At 42.3% G+C, this 23,232-nt stretch overlaps 1 protein-coding gene across 6 annotated transcripts in view; it reads right to left on the minus strand.

The window, feature by feature from the left end:
* Positions 1 to 23,232, minus strand: part of gaa2 (alpha glucosidase 2) — a 45,738-nt gene that overhangs the window by 985 nt on the left and 21,521 nt on the right. For all 6 annotated transcript variants that reach the window (XM_080206446.1, XM_080206444.1, XM_080206447.1 and 3 more), the window contains exons 5-19: positions 21,759 to 21,855; positions 20,610 to 20,729; positions 17,431 to 17,549; positions 16,947 to 17,078; positions 15,780 to 15,890; positions 14,513 to 14,626; positions 14,231 to 14,315; positions 13,505 to 13,622; positions 13,094 to 13,227; positions 10,666 to 10,817; positions 8,377 to 8,525; positions 7,585 to 7,726; positions 5,170 to 5,268; positions 1,809 to 1,973; positions 460 to 606 (exon numbers count right to left, since the gene is read on the minus strand). In XM_080206446.1, the coding sequence (XP_080062572.1) occupies positions 460 to 606; positions 1,809 to 1,973; positions 5,170 to 5,268; positions 7,585 to 7,726; positions 8,377 to 8,525; positions 10,666 to 10,817; positions 13,094 to 13,227; positions 13,505 to 13,622; positions 14,231 to 14,315; positions 14,513 to 14,626; positions 15,780 to 15,890; positions 16,947 to 17,078; positions 17,431 to 17,549; positions 20,610 to 20,729; positions 21,759 to 21,855 (1,884 nt within the window). The remainder of the gene's footprint in view (positions 1 to 459; positions 607 to 1,808; positions 1,974 to 5,169; positions 5,269 to 7,584; positions 7,727 to 8,376; positions 8,526 to 10,665; positions 10,818 to 13,093; positions 13,228 to 13,504; positions 13,623 to 14,230; positions 14,316 to 14,512; positions 14,627 to 15,779; positions 15,891 to 16,946; positions 17,079 to 17,430; positions 17,550 to 20,609; positions 20,730 to 21,758; positions 21,856 to 23,232) is intronic.

Consider the following 23,232-nt stretch of genomic DNA (forward strand, 5'->3'; position numbering starts at 1 on the left):
CATGTTCACAAACGAGGTGAAGGGAAGGGACAAGACATAAGAGTTGAAAGTATGTTAGATTGTAGGACTGGTAAAAGTTATCAGAGATAAAGGGGGGTGGGGGGGGGGGAATGGAGGCTGACAGAGCAAGGAGGCAATTGAAGTAGACAGCAACCATCATTGGGGTCAACAGATTGGGGGCATGACAGATGAAGGGTTGACAGAGGACGGGGACAACAAATGAAGGGAGTGTTAGAGAGGTGACAAGTTTGGGGTAAGAGCAGCAAGGGGAGAAAAAAAGAGATGGGGGGGTGACAGAAAGGCAGGATGGCAGAGATTGAGTGAAGATAGAGGAGGGGGGTGACAAGTTGGGGGCAACAGAGGTAGGCAGTGTTAGAAGAAGGAACACTGACAGATTCTGAAAATTGAGGATGTGTAAAATTATGACTGGTGGTGAAATCCTGACATATCCAGTCTCACCTGGTTTGAAGAGTAGGAAAATGAAACGGGCTTCTGATTTACGATAACCTTCGATGGTCGGAACTTGACCCCGTATACATTTAAGGTGTTCACCTTGATGTAAGTAGCCTCAGTGTTGACATGGACCACTTTGGAGATCAGTTGGTTCTACAGTTAACACACAACACAGCATGAGGAAAGACTTAATCTGCGGGCACATCATTCAGAGCGATATAGCCACAACAGCAAGAACATCACATCATTGGTTTGGAGCCTTATGTTTTACTAAACAAAGAGACAGGACACACCATTGGGTGAGGTTCCTTGTTTCACTTGTGTGCCTTCAAAAGGTCTCCCCTAAAGGTTTCTCCTGTTAATGTACGGATGTAATAAGGATTTAAAGGCAGTGCTGCTAGCACTCAGTCTGAAGCCTCAAAGTTTCTTCAGAATGTCATCTATGATCCCCACTGGGGGTCCAAGGTTTAGGAAACACTGGCAACATCAGGCGTTTTGAATGTTGTGCAGGAGTCTAGCTGAGTCAGGCTCAGATCCTGAGACTCTCCTGATCTATTTGATCCCTCACCCATCCGACTCCTAAGCACACTGGACAGACATGGATTGGCGCCGACTCTGATGCAAAGTGCTGCACAGTTGACAACCCACTGCCAAAATGGGTTTACAGGCACCACTATGCTAAGGTGCTGCCCAATTTAGGAAACATTTTCACAAAAATGGCCCTGGAGATATGGAATTCTCTCTGCCTAAAGAACCCTCTGGTTGAGAGTTAAAGGTTAGGACATGAGGAGAAATTTCCTGTACTTCAAAATAGTCTAATGGATCTTGTTCACATGAAAGGGGACACACTGCCTCAGTCATTTGGAATTTCAAGATAGAATAATGGAATTTTTTTTGTTGCATAGAAGTATTATAGGAAGTGGTGCAATGACATAAATATATGGAATTGACAGAACACAAACTGGCCATTTGGCCCATCACCTATGCCAGAGGTTATGCTCCAAATGGACCTCATCATACCTTACTTCATGTAATCCCATAGACATTTCCTTTTATTCCTTTCTCCCTCGCTCTAGCTTCCCCTTAAATGGGTCTGTGCAGGTAAATGGAGTTGAGGCAGTGATCTGCATGGTCCAATTGAATGGTCGAGCAGATTCAAAGAGATGAGTGGCCTCCTCCCCATCCTTTGTTCTAATACCTTCAACACAGAAGGCAAGGTGGGGTAAGGAGGAGGAGCAGGTGAAGACACCCGAGTAAAATAGGTAGGAAATATCAGTTAACATTCGGCCAGCAGTTGATCAGCCCCTGAAGGAAAGCCTCTCCTGTACTGGGGTGTTTTGGGTTCAGGATCATACCTTGTCCACAGAAAATTCAACATAAGTATAATCGTTCCTCTCGTAAGTATCCAGGCTCTCTCCGTCGTCCCAAAAGAGGCAGCCCTTCGCTGTTGCATTCTGGGAAAGAGCCACAATGAGGTGAAGAGGGTTGCCACTACTTACCCAGATTGTAGTGGCTGGTTCCTATTCAGAAAGAGAGAGGCAGAACGTAAACCTGGGGATGGAGAGAATGTCGTCAGATAAGATTTTCCAGGGATAATAGACTCAAGGTGGGCACATGGAGTTAAAATACAAATTGGCCACAATCTAATGAAATGGCAGAGCATGGTGAATGGCCCCTTCATGTTCCAATGGAGAACTGCCAAGACTTCCAGTTCCATGAATCCATACAGTTGGGAAAGGAAAGGAAGAACTATAGCACTATTCAAAACCTCAGGACATTGCAAAATGCTTTACAAACAATGAAGTAATTTATGAAGTGCAGTCGCTATGTAGAAATTGTGACAGCCAGCTTGCACAGAGCAAAGTCTCGTAAACAATAATGCGATAATGCCCAGATTCTGGTTGAGGGTTAAAGGTTAGGACATGAGGAGAAATTTTCTGTACTTCAAAATAGTCTAATGGATCTTATTCACATGAAAGGGGACACACAGCCTCAGTTTAACACTTCCTCATATGATAGTAGTGCCAATTGTGCTACACTTCCTCAGTACTGCACCAGAGTCAGCCTCAATTTTAGGATAAAACAGGCAGAACATTTGAAAGAGGTCTGATGCATTTTCATGTGTTCATTTGGGATGTGAATGTTGCTGCCAAGATCCAGATAAAAAAAGTGAAACTTGAAAATGACTGGTACTGGTCTGAACTGGAGTTCCATTTTAAGATATACAAGACCAATTTGGATCAGTACCAGTCATTTCCAAGTTTTACTATTTTTTTTCATTCTGGCTCATTCCTAATCACTGTTGAGAAGGTAGTGGTGAGCTGCATCTTTTGAACCGCGAAGCCTATGTGATGTAGGTACACTCAAAGCACTAAAGGGGGCATTCATGTGGATTGGGAAAATTAAAATGGCAGAAGTAGCCATAAGGAAGAATTCATTCGAGCGTATTCAGTAATTTCCTAGAACAATATGTTGTGGATCCAACCAGGGATCTGGTTATTCTGGATCTGGAAATGTGTAATGAGGCAGGTTCAATAAACAATCTCACAGTAAAAAATCCTCTCATAACATGGTAGAATTTAGCATTCAGTTTGAGAGTGAGAAATTTGGGTCTGAAACAACTGTGACAAGGATAATTACGAAGGAATTAGGGCAGAGTAGACTGGGAAAGGAGTTTATCAAAAAAGATGGTTGATAGCAATGGCAAATGTTTATGAAAATAGTTCATGACTCACAACAGAGGAGGAGGATTCTAGGAAGGAGATAAATCAACCCTGGTTAACCAGGAAAGTTAAGGATAGTATTAAACTGAAAGAAAAGCAACATACAAAGTGGCAAAGATTAGTGGCTAGCCAGATGATTTGGAAAGTTTTAAAAGCCAACAAAAGATGATCAAAAAATAAAGAGGAGGAAGATAAACTGAGGGTAAGCTAGCAAGTAATAGAAAATGGACAATAGGGGCTTCTTTAAATATGTGAACAAGAGAGAGACCAAAATGAACATACGCCCCTGAGAGAATGAGACTGGCAAAATAATAATGGGGAACCAGGACATGGCAGAGGAAATTTCTTTGCGTTAATCTTCACAGTAGCATAATAGCATTCCAAAAACACTAAATTATCAAGGGGGAAAATGGGGAAGGAAATAAATACAATATCACAAGAGAAAAAGTACTAGGGAAACTAATGGGGCTAAAGGCCAATAAGTCCCTGGACCTGATGAGTTGCATCCTAGGATATTAAAGGAAGTAGCTACAGTGATAGTGGATGCACTGGTAATAATCTTCTAAGAAACCTAAGTCCCAAAGGATTGGAAAACTGCAAATGTAACTCCCTTATTCAAAAAGGGAAGGGGACAAAAAACAAGAAATGATAGGCCAGTTAGCTTAACATCTATCATTACGGAAATGTTAGAGTCCATTATAAAGGATGCAATAGTACAGCATTTAGAAATATATAATATAATCAGAGTCAGCATGGCTTCATGAAGGGGAAATCATGCATGACAAATTTATTCAAATTCTTTGAGATGGTAATGGGTAAGATAGATAAAAAGGAACCAGTAAATGTAATATACTTTGATTACCAAAAGGCATTTGATAAGTTACTGCACAAAAGGCTACTTATAAGGTAAGAGCCAATGGTATTGGGGTTAGTATGTTAGAATGGATAGAGGATTGACTAACTAATATAAGACAGAGTGGGATAAAAGGGGAATTTTCAGGATGACAACCTGTAACTAGTGGAATGCCAAAGGGATCAGTGCTGGGGCTATAATTATTTACACTGTATATTAGTGACTTGGACAAGGAAAGTGAATATACTTTTGACAAGTTTGTAAGTAACATAAAGAGAGATGGGAAGACAAGTGGCAAGGTTGACACAAACAGGGATTATAGACACATTAAGTGAGTGGATACAAATTTGGCAAATAGAATATAGTTTAGGAAGATATGAATCTATGCACTTTAGTTGGAAAAGTAAATAAGCTGAATAATATTTAAATGGAGAGAGACTGCAAAAAGCTCCAGCACAGTGGGATTTGGGGTCCTCGTCCATAAATCACAAAAAGCTATCATGCAAGTTCAGCAGGTAATAGGGAAGGCAAATGGAATGTTGGCCTTTATTTCAAAGGGAATAGATTATAAAAGTAGGGAAGTCTTTCAAGAACTATACAAAGCACTAGTTAGACCACATCTGGAATATTGTGAACAGTTTTGGTCCCTTTATCTAAGGAAAGATGCATCGGCATTGGAGGCAAACCAAAGAAGGTTCACGAGGTTGATCCCAGATATGGGGAGATTTTCTTATGAGGGAAGGTTGAATAGTTGGGCCTGTACTAATTGGAATTTAGAACAATGAGAGGTGACCTTATTAAGATTCTCAGAGGATTGACAGTGCTGTTGGTAAGTAAAGCATATGCCATCACACTCCTGACTTGTGACTTGTAGATGCCGGACAGATTTCAAGGAATCAGGTAATGAGTTATTCACCAAAGAATTCCCATAATTTGATTTGCTGTAGTCAGTACTTTTATGGCTGGTCCTGTTACATTTTTGGTCAATGGTAACTCCCAAGATGTTGATGGTGGGGGATTCAGTGATGGTAATGCTATTGAATATCAAGGTAAGTTGGTCAGTTGCCTGTGCAATGGAATGGAACAAAAAGAAAAACCAAAAATGGAAGTATGCAAGTGCAGTGGGTTGCCATGAGATACCTGTGTGGGGATGATGGCTCCCTCTCGAAGATGAAGGTTGATGGTGTCCAGAGGAGCAGCAAGTTTGACATATTCTCCCTTGCTACTGAAGGCTGAACCCTGTTGGTAAAGATGAAGCAACTGAGAAGACATTTCAGACAGAAGTCAACACAGTCCCCCAATATCCACCCCACCCCCTCCATATCATCTGGATAGTTTTGTACATGAATACATCCAGTGCCCAAACCTCAGAGGAGATTTGGTAATGGGGTTAAAAATAAAAAATTCTGACTAGTGAAGTTGAAAAGCTTGTCCCTGGAAAGAGTTAGCTGTGTGAGACATGGCTTGATGGATAGAGTTCTTATCTCCATGACAGTGAGTCCTGAATTTAAGTTGCAATCCTAAGAATTCCTAAGCACACAATCCACACAGACACTGATGTGCTGATGTAATGGAATGCTGCATTACCATAGGGTCATTACAACATTTAGTCGATTAGTTCTTTGTATGGCAATCCAATCAGTCTCATTTACCCACGCTACCCGTAGCTCTGCAGATTTATTTTCCTTGAAAGCCAACCCAATTTCCTTTTGAAATCATTAATACTTTCTGCTTCTACAGAAATTAGCAGGTTTCAGATAATTGCCCTTTGCTGTGTTAGAAAGTTTTTCCTCATACCCACTAAGTATGTGTCCCCTAGTCCTTGCACCATCAATTTGTTGGAGGTGCTGTCTTTTGGATGAGATGTTTAACTGATGTCCTGTCTGCTTTTCATGTAAATATAAACGATTCCATGGGTTCAATCTCACAGAAGAGGACAGCAGTTTTCACCAGTATCCTGGCCAACATTTATCTTTCAACTAACATCTAAAGACATTATAACATTGTTGCTTGTGGGATCTTACTGATGTTTTCTATATTAAAATGATAACTATTCATGACCTCAGTCACATCCCAAAGTACTCTATACTGTATCAAGTTCTTTTGGAGTGTGGTCACTATTGTAATGTAGGAATCACAGAAGTCAACTTACACACAGCAGGGCACCATAAAAAGCAATCTGATGAGAAGATAATCTGTTTTGGAGGGATAAATATCGGCCCCAAGGCACCCGGGAGAACTATCCTGCTCTTATTTGAATAGTGCCATGTGACCTTTGACATCCACCTCCGGGAGCTTTGGTATAGAATCCCCAATTAAATCGAGTTAGTTGCATGTCATTGAATGACAAAACTGGCCTTGGTATTAACCACATAATCATTAGCCATTGACTCCAATGGAAAGTTCACTCAGGTAGGTGGTGTCAAGTTGCCAGCCCTCCAGGATTGTCCGAGACTGACACTGAAATACATAGAGTATACAGCACAGAAACAAATCATCATGGCTCATCAATCTGTACTGGTATAACGTCTCCTCCCATTCCATTTACCTCATCTCAACTTTTCACCAACGCCCTTTTCTCATTGAGTGCTCATCTAGCTTCCTTTCAAAAGCAGCAAAGTTATTTTCTCAACCCACTCCTGTGGTAGTCAGATTCTAAATACAATCTGAGTAAAGGACTATCTCCTTATTTATTTATGTGAAAGATAAAGAGTGGGAGCAATTTCTGAAATGTGTTCAGGAGAACGTCCCTGACCTGCATGTTCTCAATCCAAGTGGGAAGGAGAAATGGCAGAATCTGGGTTATTAGGTGGGCCAAGTGACCATGTGTTCATAGGGCGATCTCTCAGGTAAGCATGATCATTGTACTATAAAATTTATATTAATATTGGAGAAAATAGTATTCCCATGTCCCTGCTGCTCTTATCCTTCTCAGTGGCAGAGTAAAGTTTATTTATTAGTCACAAGTAGGCTTACATTAACACTGCAATGAAGTTACTGTGAAAATCCCCTAGTCGCTACACTCCGGCGCCTGTTCGGGTACACTGAGGGAGAATTTAGCACGGTCAGTGCACCTAACCTGCACATCTTTGGACTGTGGGAGGAAACCAGAGCATCCAGAGGAAACCCATGTACACGAGGAGAACATACAGACACTGCACAGACAGTGACCTAAACTGGAAATTAAACCGGGGTCCCTGGTGCTGTGAGGCAACAGTGCTAACCGCTACTCCAGCATGCTACTCACCGATACTGCTGTGAGCTGCAACCAGGAGAAACTAAGACATAGAAAAAATCCATTCTCCATATCCAATTCTGTTTATCAGTAACTAAACTATTGAAAAATAAGGAAAGACTTTTTAGTTGGTCAGCATGGATGGGGTGTGAGGAATTGTGATAAAACCGTTATAGATCCAAACAGAGTTCATAACCCTAACATGGGGCAAGGGTTGGCATGGGCAATCACCAGCTATTTCACAGCCAGCATTTTCTTTCTTCACCAGCACACTGTACCTTCCCATATACTCATTGACTGACTGGAAACCCCATACTTACTGTGTGAAAGTCATACCAAATCCCTTTAGGGAAGTATGCGGTAACAGAGACTGCCCCGGGCTCTAACACTGGGCTAATGAGGAGGCTGCTACCCCACAGAAACTGCCTGTCAATGGAGTAAGTGTTTCTATCTTCAGGAAACCTGAATTGGAGAAAGAAAAAGAGAAACTTCAGAAAGTCATCTTCCAAACAAAAACACAAGGCTCTTCACAAGTAAATTCTACCTCAAATCACCTGCCCCAGAGCACTGCCTCATTCTAGGAATGAACTGGAGTCAGGCCCTGCAGCAATTGGACCCAGTGTTCAAAGATAGTCAGCATGCGGATTTCAGTCACTGTCACTGGGCAAACAAGCAGAATGCATGCTTGAACTGACAGGCTAAGACTCTGATCTGTGATTTCCACCCATTTAACTGCTGTCTCTAAGAGGAACATAAGAACATAAGAAATAGGAGCAGGAGTAGGCCATCTACTCCTAGATGCCCCGCCATTCAACAAGATCATGGCTGGTCTGAAGTGGATCAGTTCCACTTTCCCATCTCCTGCCAAGTACAGACCTGGACAGGGCGAACCAGACAGGGGGAAGGATCAGAGAAAAGCAATCTTCCAAACACAGGACAATAATGGAAAAACGTAAAAACTTTAATACACGTTGCCATCCTTTAGTAGAAAAGATGGATTGTAATTAGACTAATCGGACTGGGAGTCTGGAAATCTGATTGAATAGCAGTGGCTGTGACTCCCATACCACCTAGAAAGAGGTTAAATCAGGGAATGATAAGTAGCAACTTACTCAAAGAAAATTGCTCTGGCAACTGTTTCCCCAAGAACATGCGAGCGATGGAAGAGTGTGTAGAGATATGGGAGCAGAGAGTAACGGATAAGGAGAGCACGTTTCATTGTTTGCTGAGCAGATTCACTGAAAGCCATAGGGTCCTGAGCCTGGAAAAAAAACTTTCAATATTAATTACAATTTCAAATGCTGGGGGTGCAGGGCACAAATCCAGAATTTCAAAAGGGCATCAGATAATTATCTGGACAGAAAATATTTGCAGGGATCTAGGGACAGGGTGGGAGAGCAGGACTGGCTAAGCTGTTTTTGTAGAGAGCTAGTTTTGGGGGGACCAAATGACTTCCTTCTGTAACCAATCTGTGGTTCTACATGTCGCTTTTAATCCAAAATATTGACAGGCAGCAGGGGAGCTCGACTGAGCACTATCAAGTTCAAGGTCACAGGATTACACCCAGCTTTCATGAGGGTCAAATGGACTTTATCCTGCAGAAAGGAGATAGAATTGGAGAGCAAAATGCCATCCTCAGGAATCTTCTCCTTCAGCTGCCCATGTTCTCTGTTGGACAGTATGTCTAATAAACATTTGATCTGGTGTAGGGATGGAAGGGCTGCTTTAACTGCAGCCTCTAGGATAGTGCCTCTGGCTATAATTTGCACTAGAAGAGGAGGCTCCATCTTGTGTGATTACTGCACGCCAGTGCCCATCAGGAGCAGTTGGGGCTCCTCCTGTGTTCAGACAGACGAAGAAAAGCCCTTCCCCAGAATCTGAAGGTACTTTTGTTTGACTTACCCTATCCTGTGAGAAAATGCCTAGCCATCAGATGGCAAACTGCCTCTAGTGGCTTAGCTAAATGACCCCAGCACCCCTTCACTCCACATAGGAGAAAGTCCAGAGTGATCCCCTCAACAAACCCATCAACAGAGTTCTTGACCTGTTGAGCAAATGCTGGTCTGCAGCATCAGTCTGACACTCCCAGTACAGTAATAAGGAAACACTGCATCTTTCAGCTGAGACATGAAATTAAGGTCCCATTCACCCCTCAAGTGGAAGCCAAAGATTCCATGGCACTCTTTAGAAGAGGAGAAGTTCTCCCCCATGTCCTGGCCAATTGTTTTCGCTCAAACAACATCACAAAAAAAAATTATCTGGTAACTTAACTCATTGCTGCTTGTAGGCCTTTGCAGTGTGCAACTTGACTGAATTTTTTCCAACATTACAACAGTTTTTTAAAACTTATTTACAGATTCAACATTTAGCGCCAACATTTAGCTCCCATCCCTAATTGCCTTTGAAAAGGTGGTGGTGAGCTGTCAATGTACACCCACGCTGCTGTTTGGGAGGGAGTTTCAGGATTTTGATTCAGTGACAGTGAAGGAACCGCAATATATTTCCAAGTCAAAATGGTGGGTGGCTTGGAGGGCAATGTCCAGGTGGTGGTATTCCTATGTATCTGCTTCACTTGTCCTTCTAGATAGTAGTGGACACAGGTTTGGAAGGTGCTGCCTAAGCAACCTCGGTGAGTTCCTGCAGTGCATATTGTAGATGGTACATATGGCTGCTGGCGATGGAGGGAGTGAAGGTTTGGGGAAGGGGTGTCAATCAAGCGGGCTGCTTTGTTGAGCTTCTTCAGTGTTGGAACTGCATCCATCTAAGCAAGAGGAGAGTATTCCATTAAACTCCTTGTAGATGGTACACAGGCTTTGGCATTGAGGAGATGAGTGACTTGCCACAGGATTCCTAGCCTCTGGCCTGCTATTGTAATATTTATAAGATAAGTCCAGTTCAGTTTCTGATCAATGATAGCTGTCAGAATGTTGCTTTAACTGCAGCCTCTGAAATTCAGCAATGGTAATGCAATCAAATGTCAAAGGGCAATAGGTAGATTCTATCTGTTGGAGATGGACATTGTCTGGCACTTGTGTGGTGTGAATGTTGCTTGCCACTCGTCAGTCCAAGCCTGGATATTGTCCAGGTCTTGCTGCATTGGGATGTGAATTGCTTCAGTATCTGACGAGTCGTAAATGGTGCTGAACATTGTGCAGTCATCAGTGAACACCCCCACTTCTGATCTTACAACAGAGGGAAGGTCACTGATGAAGCAGCTGAAATTGTTTGGCCTAGGACGCTACCCTGAGGAAGTCCTGCAGTGACGTCCTGGAGCTGAGATGACTGATCTCATGAGGTAATGAAAGGTGCTTTTAAATGCAGATTCTCTCCTACTGCAGCTTTTCAGTTGTGGGTTTCATAAATGAATAAACATAAAATATATCTCGGACACTCCTCAATACCTTCTCCTTCTCAACGTTGTGGTTTCGTGAGAATGGGTAGAAAGCACCAAGCTGCATCCATCGGATACACAATTCCTCTGTGGTACTCCCTCTAAATCCACAAATATCTGCTCCCACAAGAGGAATTCCAAACATATTGAAATTCAGGATGCCTGCAGAATAGAAAGATTCAGAGGTTCAGGATTGATAACACAGTATCCTGTAACAACCTGCCTCACATACAAAAATTTCCCATTAACACTGCCAAACCATTGTCAATTACATAACAGGCCTTTAATTTTGATGCTATTCATGACTCAGTGAGTAGTTCTGGCATCTCTGAGCCAGCATATTGTGGGTTTGAGACTCACTCCAGAAATTTGAGCACATAATTCAGATGGCATAGAATTAGTTAGGATTATATGGAATTACATAGGATTATATAGAGTATATGGAGCAGAAAGAGATCATTCAGCCCAACCAATCCATGTTGGTATTTATGCTCCACTCAAACCTTCTCCCATTGTCCGTCATCTAAATCCAACATGGTAAATCTCTAATCCCTTCTCTCTCATGTGCTTGTCAAGTCCTCTCTTAAATGTATCAACCATTCCATGTGGTAGCAAATTCCATATTCTCACTAATCTCAGGATAAAAATCATTTTTCTGAATTACCATTGGATTTCTTGGCCATCAATATAAGATGAGGCCATCTTACATTCATGGCCTCAAGTTATGCTCTTCCCCCCAAGAGGAAACATTCTCTCTCAGTCCACTCGATTAAAACCTTTCAATTTTAAAGATCTCTATTAAATTACTATTTCACAGAATCCCAACAATGCAGAACAGACCATTCAGCACATTGAGACTGCACCAATTCTGACAAAGTATCTTACCCAGGCTCTCTCCCCCACCCTATCCCTGTCACCCCACATATTTGTCATAGCTAATCCATCAATCCTGCACATCTTTGGACACTAAGGGACAATTTAGCATGGCCAGTCCACCAAATCTGAACATCTTTGGACTGTGGGAGGAAACTGGAACACCTGGAGAAAACCCATATAGACACGGGGAGAATGTGTAAACTCCACACAGACAGTCACCCAATGCCAGAATTGAACCTGGGTCTCTGGAACTGTGAGGCAGCAGTGCTAACCATTGTGCCACCACTTAGCCAACTTTTTTCAAGAGAAGAGACCCAGCCTTTCATCCTTTCTGATATGTGCACCCTCACCTTTCTGATATCATGCTTGTAAATCTTCCATATCCCCTTTTCTTATTGCCTTTATATCCTTTGTAATATGGCCACCAGAACTGCACACCTTGTGGCATAACAAAGGATCCCTGCTTTTCAAAACTAACCCTGTAGAAATAAGCACTAGTCCTTGGCTTGTTTTTTTTTGCAGGATGACGAATCTGTGGTGGAACCTTTAGTGATTGCTGTATTTGTACTCGAGACCCTCTTGTTCCTCTACCTCACCTAGACTCTCACATTCCAAATAATAAGACCACACTTATTTTCCCTGCCAAAAAGTACTACTTCACATGTATATGTATTAACTTAATTTGCCAAATATTTGTCCATTCTGCAGATTTATTAATGCTCTCCAGAAATTTGTTGTAGTCTTCCTTAGTGATGACCATACACCCTGTAATTTAGTTAATTGCGAATTTAGAAATTGTGTTTTTGATTCCAATGTCAACAATGGGTGGGTGGAGACGATGGCGTAGTGGTGTCGTCATCGACTAGTCATCGAGAAACCCACTTGGGAAAGGGTTCAAATCCTGCTATGGGAGGTGGTGAAAATTTGCATTCAACTAAAAATATTTGGAATTAAAAATTTAATAATTACCATGAAACCATTACCAATTGTTGTAAAAATCCATCTGATTCACTAATGTCTTTTAGGGAAGGAAAGAAGCTGAGGCACAATCACCAACAATGGAGCAATTAAAACCAAGAATGTCCAGGTGAGAGGAAGCCATGGAAGAATTTGAACACAATGATGAGACTTGCAAAATTGAAATGTGGATGATCAGTCGTATAAATGGATGAATGGATGTTGTGGGGAGACCACAACACTCATCAAAACACATACAAAATTGATGTCTCAGATAACCCTGATGTACAACATCAATACGTGTGCAAACTAAACTCATGCACACATGCACAACATATCTCGTGTATATGCATATATCATGCCTTTTCCCTTAATCATTCCTGTGATGTGAGAGATAGCAATCCTGTTTCTTATTCAGTTATTGCCCATCCCTGATTGGCATTTAGAAGGTGATGATAAGCCACCTTTTGGAGCCACTGCAACTGATGTAATGTGGGGACATCCACAGTGCTATTAGGAAGGGAGGCCTATTGCTATATGCAGGACATACGTGCACTCAGATAAATGCATGCTCATCAACACAATGAGAATAAGTCACTCAGTACCTGCAATTGAAAAGTGCATGTCCTTCCATGTACTCTCGTTGTCTCCCAGCCAGTGTCCAGAGTACCTGCCTTGACTTGGAAATGTAGATCGGGATATTACAAATGGACGTTTCTTCCGGATTTTAACCAAAGCACTTGGGCAAAGAAAAAATAAAATTTTAGTCTATCAGCACAGAAGCGTTATTTAGTTACGACCCCAAGTAAACGGATTGCAGGTCTCACACTTACCGCAGGCCCTGCTCAGACTGAAGTCAGCCTCAGATATGGATTTAACATTGGATCCCAAATATGAAAGGATCTTCTCCAGCAACTGCAGCATTTTCGTATTAGTTTTTATTTTTACTTGATAGATTTCTGGAGGATTAATACTGATCTTTCTGTGAGTTGTATGGAAGCTTACGAAAGACTTACCTTGCAGAGGTTTTGGCCTCCATCAGTCCGTACAAACTATGCACATTATAATGTGTCGACGCACTCTGCTTTGCTGATGCACAGATAGTTTGACTGCGTAAAATGCCACCAAGTACACCTGTTAGAAAAACCCAGCGCCTGAGACAGATCACAAAGAGCAGCAAAAAAAAACACTCTTCACTCCAGATTCTACCCTCATAGCTCTCACCCTCACTCCAGATTCAGCCCACAGAGTGGCACAGTGATTAGCATTGCTGTCTCACAGTGCCAGGGACCCAGGCTAGATTCCTGGCTTGGGTCACTGTCTGCACATTCTCTCCGTGTCTACATGGGTTTCCTCCAGGTGCTCCGGTTTCCTCCCACAGTCCAAAAGACATGCTGGTTAGGCGCATTGGCCATGCTAAATTCTCCCTCAGGGCGCCAGAGTATGGCAACTAGGGGATTTTCACAGTAACTTCATTGCAGTATTAATGTAAGCCTACCTGTGATACTAATAAATAATCCTAAAAAAAACCTTAAAACTTTTCACGGCTCAGCCCTCATTCCTAACCATTCCCACCATCCACCCAGAAAAATCTTAAAAATACAAATTATTGACACTGTTTGCATCCAAATCATGTGAATTATAATTAGATTCTCGTTTAGAGTGAATAAAGGGATATCTCCCTCCCACTCCTTGCTCTCTATTCCCATCAGTAAGACCCAAAGATGTGACTGAGTTATTACCTGGGACATATGGTGGATTTTCAAGCTCATTTGAAGGGCACCCACTCTGTGATCCATCCACAAAGTTCGAGGGCTCATTCATATCCTGGAATATTCCATGGTGATGAGTTTAGAAAAAATTTAAATGAAGTTAATTTCTAAGCTGAGTAAAATTGAAAAGCTGAGAGACATGTTAAACTTGGTTAGACCACACTTGGAGGCACCGTACAATAATTAAATTGACAATTTAAACAGGTCTAAGGGGCTGAATGACGAACATCTGTTTATATAAATGACACTTACAATCCAAAGCCCATCAAATGGCACAGCTTTGTGGAACTGCAGCAAGTTCTCTAACCACCATTGATGTGTGTTGGGATTTGTGAAGTCAGGGAATGCTGTCAATCCAGGCCAAACCTGCAACCGTGTATGGTAAAAGAGAAAATCCTTTTAAATCCAAACATCCACCTGGCAGGGTAAAGTACAATTCCAGTCATCATCACCGTTCCATGTTTAAAAAGCATCCACATCTTGGAACTACTATTCCCAACAGTACACTCAACCAGTGAGGGAAAGGGAAGGAGCCATGATCCCACTATCCAAATCCCCACTCCCCCATCATTTTGAAGTCAGCAAATGGAGGAAATACCTTCATTATGCGTCCAGGAACCTCTATCAACTCTTTTGAGACTCCAAGACCACCAGCAGGTTTTGTTTGCCCTCCATCCCCATAGTGTTTTCTTGGCCCCACACCGCACCCCTTCCCCCACCTGTAGTGTGAAGTGGATAGTTAGGTTACCACCCTTCCTCGCTGCTCCTCCTTCCTCCCCCATATCACCTGCTGAGGTTAACTGTCTCTGAATAGAATACAGATTGGGGCCCAGCTTTCAACTGAATCACAACAGGAGATGCATTTACACATTGAGTTATTAGGGAAGATATTTGCCTTTCACTTTGTTTCAGTCATTTGTTACAATCCTGCGGTAAACACGAAACCCAAGAGTAGACTAATTGTAGTGCCAACAATTCTTTGACAGTATTTACTTGGAAACCACAAGACCATAAGAAATAGGAACAAGAGTAGGCTGTTCATCCCCTCAATTCTGCCCCACCATTCAATGGGATCATGGCTGATCCGATATTCCTCAGATCCACTTTCCTATAATCCTTGATTCTTTCATTGATCAATAATCTATCCCAGCCTTAAATATACACAAGGACTCTGCCCCCACAGCTGTGACAAGGAATTCCAAAGGCTCACAACTCTGAAGGAAGAAATTCCTCCTAATCTCAGTTTTAAATTGGCACCCATTTGACTATGTCCTCTGGTCCTAGACTCTCCCGTGAGGGGAAATATTGTCTCAACATTTACCCTCTCAAGCCCATTAAGAATCCTATATGTTTCAACGAGATCACCTCTCATTCTTCTCAATTCCAAAGAGTAGAGCCCCAAGTCTAAGAAAGCTGCCGAATAAAACTTACAGAGTGCCTTGTCTTGCTAACCGCTGCCCTGCATCGTAACGATTATTCCCATGTCCACAACCAGCATAATCTCTATGAGCAATCATACCTTCCCGATCAGAGGACTTCCTGATGCATTGTTGATGAAAACTCCACGTTTCAGGCCTTCGTCATATGGCCAGTAAGAGCCTGGTGATTGAACACTGCTGATCGCTGGGTCCTGCAAACACAACAGATGCTTTCAACTTTCTATGAGGGGAAAAGAGAGGGTGGGGATTAGTTCATGTTACTTTGTTTTTTTGCACCTTTTGCATTTCCTCCACTCTTGAAACCATGTACTATTCATCAAACATCTCAGTTCATACCACACCAACATAGAATCCATGTAGCATCATTCAGGATTTCCAAAAACATTGCAGTGGTGTCGGAAACCCAATGGGAAATGAATACGTCAATAGCAATGTGATAATGATTGGATCAACAGTTTGCAAAATGTCAGTTGGTCATTTGGCCAGGGATAAATATTGGCCAAATGAAATCTCCCCTGCTCATCAGCAAAATGTGAGAAGGAATCTTTTACATCGACCGAATGCGCAGATAGACCTTAATTTAATATTTCATTCAAAAGACTGCTCCTCTCACTATCCTGCACTCCCTCAGTATTGCAGTGCTGGATCAGTCTGCATTCAAATATCTAGAGTGGGATTTGAACCCATGACCTTCAGACTTGGAGATGAGAATGCTACCACTGAGCCAAAACTAATACCATTCACAGAGTTGTTGTTCCTCTGAGCTGAGGATAAGGGTCCTCAGTCTGTCCAAGTGGATTTGGTCTCATTACCAGCTTCTTCTAAGTTCATCCTTTGCCTCATCCTCTCCTTATAAAACGTGGGATGCGCATGGCCTTAAAATGCTTGCTACAACTGATAGTTCCTTCTCTACTGGCGCACATAAATTTTTAAGTTTGTACTTGGAATATGGGTGTTGTTAACAAGACCAGCATTTATTACCCATCTAAACTGTCCTGAGGTGGTGGTGGTGAGCCACTTTTCTGAAATACTTCAGTCCATGTAGTTAGGTACACCCACAGTGCTGTTAGGAAGAGAGGTCCAGGAGTTTGACTCAGTGACAGTGACGGAACAGTGATATATAAGATAGTGTGTGACTCAGAGGGAATGTGCAATGGTGATGTTCCCAGGAAACTTCTGTTCTTGTCAACCAGCTCATGAACCATCTGAAGCCACTGTACTGCAGCAAGTTGGCTGCCAGTAATTACCACAATCATGATGTATTGTTGTCCATGGGAATGCAGGTCTGCAACCATCTGTGGGAGACTGGCAAACGTCTGGGGGTCAAAGGTGAAATCCCGATAATTGATCATGTAATCAATATCATTCCACTGAGCATCCTAGAGGAGAACAGGAAAGTTTTCTTTATTAGAACAAGTCAAAGTCTCAGGGACCAGATCAGTCAGAAAATGGCCTAAACTTTCCTGTGATCAATCCCTCCAACGAAACACCAGCCCCACAAACTCTCAGTGACAACAGCCAAGCTCCCCCAGTTTGGTTGCAAGACCCAAACAGAAACACACCTCCCACTCCCAATCACACTCACCCTCCCAATCTCAGCACACTCACCCCTCCAAACCCACTCATCCTGTCAGTCTCAATACACTCACCCTGCCCCTCCCAATACACCTCCCACCTGCCCCAACCTTCTCCTCCCAACATGTGATAATTGAAGAAATTATTTTCATGAACCTGAGGCATGCCAGCTTTTCTCATCTGCTTCACCACCTCCCAAGTGGCATTACTTGACCCATATCCCCAGCGGCAGAGATGGAATCCAAGTCCCCAAGCGGGCACCATTGCTGGCAAACCTGCCACACACAAAACAATAAATACCTCACAACAGCAGTAAGGCAACCAGGACAACGGTAACATGAAGAGAGAGCGACACAAACATCCATAAAGAATAACCCACAATAGTGCTTTGGGTTAAACCATCATATTTGGACAAAGCTAGAAGCACGTAAAGGCAGGGTCAGGACTGATATCCAAAAACAGTTCATCACCCAATGGATTTCCAGTTCTTGAGACAGTCTCTAGAGATAATAATGGAGGAAAAACCTCTGGAAACATTAACAAGGCAATTTGACATGGAGAAGAGAAAGAAAGAACCTACATTCTGACAAGTGCCTCACAAATTCAGGACATCTCGCGTTCTTTACAGCTAATGAATTACTTTTAATTACAGTTACTAATGTAATTTAGGGACTGGAAAGGAGAAAGGGCATAATCATTGGTTTCTACAAAAGGATAATGTAGGTCCAGATGGCCTTCTTCATCTGTACTTAGCTTCATGATATTTTTTGGAGTTCAGCTAAAAACGTGAGAACATGACCATATATCTGTTAGTATTTAACCAGCTGCGTATAGCATGTACTTCTTGAAAATGCTTTGGCGCAACACTATAACACTTCTCTGCAACACTTCTCAATCACACTTAATCACAGTCAAATTTATTCTCACCTCAGCAAATTTATTCTTCCACACATGCTTAAATGGTTTTTAACAGATGTTTCATTTCCAGCTCTTTCTTCCCCTTTCTCAGAGGCTACAGCATACTGAGATCATACATCAATAAAAAAAGTGGGAGGGGGGGCTGGAGTAGGTAATCTAGCCCCTTTGAATCTGCCCCATTATTCATCAAGATTATGTCTGATAATGTACCTCAACTCCACCTTCCAACACCAACCCTGTATCTCTTAATTCCCAAGCCCCCAACAATTGGTCCTCAGGTGAGATTTCCCAAATTTGTTGACCTGGGTGAGATCCCTCAATTTGTTACCATCTGGCTGGGATACTCCCAAATTTTATCCCCTTTGAGAGGAGGGATGAACTATCCAAGACGTATCTTGTCAAGATGGGCCAAATGGCTTCCTTCTGTGCTGTAACTTTTCTATGGGTTCTAACCCCCTCTGATTGTAATAACAAATTGGAGTGCTTGTCAGGAATTGTAACAATTTAGGGGCTTGTAGTAACTTTGAAGATGGCATGTTTTGGCTTCAAATAATAATTGATTTACTAACAACGATATTTATATTTGTACAATCAAAAGTCTGACAGAACTCCAATACACATCTGCCCTTTTCTCTCTCTGGCTCCAACTGAGGTTCCTCCCTGACCCAGGATGCATGTCCTCACTCCCGATTGGCTCAATGTCCCAGGCAGCCTATCCATAGGGTCTGGCCCAATCACATGGCCCTCAAGGATTGCCCCCTTAAAGGGGCCATGCTATCACAGGGCTTGTGGTCCTGAATTTGTTCCCACAGTTGACACAAATGAATTAGAGGAGGAAAGTAAATTGTTCCTTGAAGCTGATTTTAAGAAACTGCAGAAAGGTTTTCAAGTCTGTATTATTAAACAGTAAAAAGGTTTATTTTTGATGCCAGTACCTTTCTAGCAGAACCAGAGACAGTTACTTTTGGAGATTTGAAAGTTCTGTCCCTCGAACAGTTAAAAATTTAGCAAGGCATTGTCTCACCCAAAAGCCAGAAAACCGGAAATTTTGAAAGGGGTGGCCAATCATCTACAGATGGAAATTGAGGATGATGGAATGGATAACATGGCAGTAGAGAGATTGAAGTTGAAAAAGTGGAAATTTCAATTTCAGGAGTGAAAAGGGAATTTTAGGAAAGGACACAAAAGGGAAGAGAGAGAAGTCAGAATAGAGAAAAGGAAAGGGAGAAGGAGCAAAGGAAGTCTCAACTAAAGCAGCTCAAACTGAGGAGCAGGAATCTGGCTGTGTTTCTTAAAGATTCCACTAGCTCACATTAAGGGTTGATGAAACCCAGTTTGCTCATTCAATCCCACTGCTTACTGCAGTGTAAGCTTTCAGGGAAAGCTCACAAGGTTTATTCCTTCTTGCCTGAGGAGAGTATAATTGACTATGTGGCAGTGAAAGGGGCTATTTTAAGTGCTTACCAGTTAGTACCGAAGGTCTACTATCAGAAATTCCATACGCTCAGGAAAAGATCTGATCAGACGTTCCTGGAGTTTGAAAGGTATAACTTTTGGCCAGCAGGTCTGGACACTTAAAATAGAAGCCACATACAAAAACTTCTGAAATAATTCCCCTTAGGAGTTTAAAAACTCCATACCCTTTCCAATAAGAACATACCTAGAGGAGCAGAGGGTCACAGGGGTAATTATAGCTGATCCACAAAATCTTGTTCCAGAAGAGACCCTCCCCTAATCATCCCCAACCAACTGGGAAGGATTCAACTTCCCACACACTATCTCCGTATCCCTTAATTCCCTCAGTACCCCAAAATCTATCAGCTTTTGCCCTGAATATATTCAGCGAATGAGCATTCGAAGCTGTCCAGGGTAGAACATGGTAAAAATTCATAACCTCTCGCGTGAAGAATCCAATGCTGGAATACAACTTTAGCCTCATCCATCAAACAAATTCAGGGTTTTAGGATCATAAAATCTTGTCAGAGGAGATTATTTGGCCCATCGTTCTCTTGCTGGCTCTTTGAACAAACGCGCCTTGGCACCATGCATACAATTCCATTAATGTGTGTTAATGCTCCTATCCATTAGAACAGAGCATCCTCTGGCTTCCAATCAGCAGTCTGGGTTCATTCTGGGTTCTCATATGGATACAGAAGTTGCCATTCTGCAAACTCCCTCATTGACGACAATTAACCCAGACCATTTGATAACAGATGGATGTGATCATCTTAAGGGGACAGTCTGGCGAAGTGCAGCTCAATGTGAGTATAAAATCATTGTGTGTTACATGGTGTAAGGTTCCTGTCATTATATATCATACCATCCCAGTTACTCCACAATACCACAGATTTCTTACTATATATAAACATAGATATCTGACTATTGGTTCATTATTCCTGTAAGCATTGCTAACTTACCAATGACCTCTAGGTACTGTTGGATGACTGAGTTGGGATCAGGTCCCATGAATATGTAGAAATCAAAAATCCCTCCAATAGTTCTCCAGGTCAGGGCAGGGGCAGGCTGGAGGACCACATCTGTAGCAGGAAGAAAGATTTTAATGGCATTTTTAATGCTTTTGATACTTATTTCTTGTTGCCTTCAGTTCTCAGTACAGTAGATTGTTTAACATCTTTAATCCATGTAGGAACAGCATTTGCCTCCTTTTGTTTGACAGTTAGGTTTTCCATTCCCTGGTCTGGGAAACCATGGTCTTAATCCTCTCTGAAGTGGCCAATATGGATATAAGTGAGCAGCCTGAAGTAATGTTTTCTCTGCATCTTCCTACCTAACTATGCATCATCTGAAAATCTGAAGATCATATATTTAATTCACTCATGCAGATCATTAATATATAATGTGAGCAGTTGAGATCCAAGCACGGATCCCTGTGCAACCCCACTAGTCACTGTCCGACAATTTGAAAAAAAGATCCATTTATTCCAACTCTTTGCTTCCTATTTGCTAACCAGCTTTCTGTCCATCTCAAGACACTACCCGCAACCCCAAGCACTTTAACTTTACATAGTAGTCTGCTATGCGAGACCTTAATGAAAGCCTTCTGAAAGACTAAATAGACCATATCCACCTGTATTCCTTGATCAACTCTACTGGTTACATCCTCAAAAAGTTTACCTTTTGTAAATCCATGCTAACTTTGCCTGATTATACCACTGCTTTCCAAATGCTATGCTATGAACTCCTTGCTAACGGACTCTAGCAAGTTTCCTGCTACTGATGTTAGGGTCACTGGACTATAATTCTGTTTTCTGTCTACCTCCCTTTTTAAAGAACAGGTTTACCTTAGCTACCCTCCATTCTGTAGGAACCAGTCCAGAGTTCAAAGAATTTTTGAAAATGACCACAAATGGATCCACTATTTGTGGGGCCACTTCCTTAAGTACTCTGGGATGAAGATTATCTGGCCCTGGATATTTATTCACCTTCAATCCCATTAATTTGCCCATCTCACCTCACACTACTGGATGAGAAACCTGCCTGGTTTTAGATGGAGTCAATTGGCATTGCCATAATGCTTTGCTTCCTCCCAGAAACCCTGTGCTTACCCATTGCATTGCTGTTGAGAAGGAAAACACCATGTGACATTCCATCTGGCTCCAGCGACAGATAAAAAGGGTGGACTCCATAGAGATTAACAAACTCCTACAGGACGAGAAGAGGCAGCATTGAAACCAAAGATCCACATCACACACTAGAATCAGTTCCTGCCCATGGGATAAGATTAAATATAATCTTTACGCATTGGAGTTAGACAGGCCCCACAACAACAACTTTTGTTCAAATGTGGGGAGGTAGGGGTGTAATCTCATTTGACTGGTAATCCAATGATCCAGGCCAATGCTCTGGGCTATGGGCTCACATCCCACCATGGCAGCTGATGGAACTTAAATTCAATTAATAAATCTGGAATATAAAGCTACTCTCAGTAATTATAACCAGGACAACCATGACATTAGGGCAGCACGCTGGCAGGGTGGTTAGCACTGCTGCCTCACATTACCAGGGACCCAGATTCAATTCCACCCTTGGATCACTGTCTGTGTGGAGTTTGCATGTTCTCCCCGTTTTTACGTGGGTTTCCTCCGGGTGATCCGGTTTCCTCCCTCAGTCCAAAGATGTGCGGGATAGGTGGATTGGCTATGCTAAAATTGCCCTAGAATCAGAGGGATTAGCAAGGTAAATGGAGTTATGGAAATAGGGCCTGGATGGGATTGTGATTGGTGCAGACTCAATGGGCCAAATGGCCTTCTTCTGTACTATGGGATTCAATGAATTGTCACTGATGGTGTAAAGGCCCTTAATGTCCCTTAGGGATGGAAATCTGTCACAGTTATCAGGTCTGGTCTACATGTAACTGCAGACCTACAATGTGATTGAGTCTTAATTTCCTTCTGAAATGCCCTAGCTGCTCGGTTCAAGGGCAATTAAGGATGAACATCAAATGCTGGTCTCACCAGCGACACCAACACCCCAAGAAAGAAAAGATAACACTTTCAAACTCCCCAGGCAGTTCACAGGAGCGGTTGTCAAACAAATTAAAGACCAAGCCATAAAGACATATCAGGACAGAACAAAAAGCTTGGTCAAATGTGCAGGTTTTAAAGGAGAATCTTAAAGAAGGAGTGAGAAGTAATGAAACTGATAAGTTTAGAGAGGGAATTCCACAGCATCTGACCTTGTCAGCTGAAGGTCAGAATTGGAAGAGTGCAGAGATCAGAAGCTACAGGGATGGAGGTAGTTATGGTGGCATTCTGTATCAATCGTTCAATTGGCTGCTCCATCAATTCAGTGAAGCCACATCCTTGAGTGTGGCTGATTTGCAGAGCAGCCTCAATGGGTTGAACAGTCTCCTGTTGCTGTGTCCCCAGCAGTGATGCTGCCACTATTAATTAGCCAATTTTTATTAATACCTCAGTGGTGAAGAATGGCACTTGGTTGCTGTATGGGAGGCACTATGGTATTGCAGTCTGAGTCTACAGGAAATAAGATGGATTATGGTATGACTTATAGATCTGACTT

Source organism: Carcharhinus amblyrhynchos, chromosome 18 (genome assembly GCF_965287045.1).
Source record: "Carcharhinus amblyrhynchos chromosome 18, sCarAmb.v2.hapA, whole genome shotgun sequence".
NCBI lineage: Eukaryota > Metazoa > Chordata > Chondrichthyes > Carcharhiniformes > Carcharhinidae > Carcharhinus > Carcharhinus amblyrhynchos.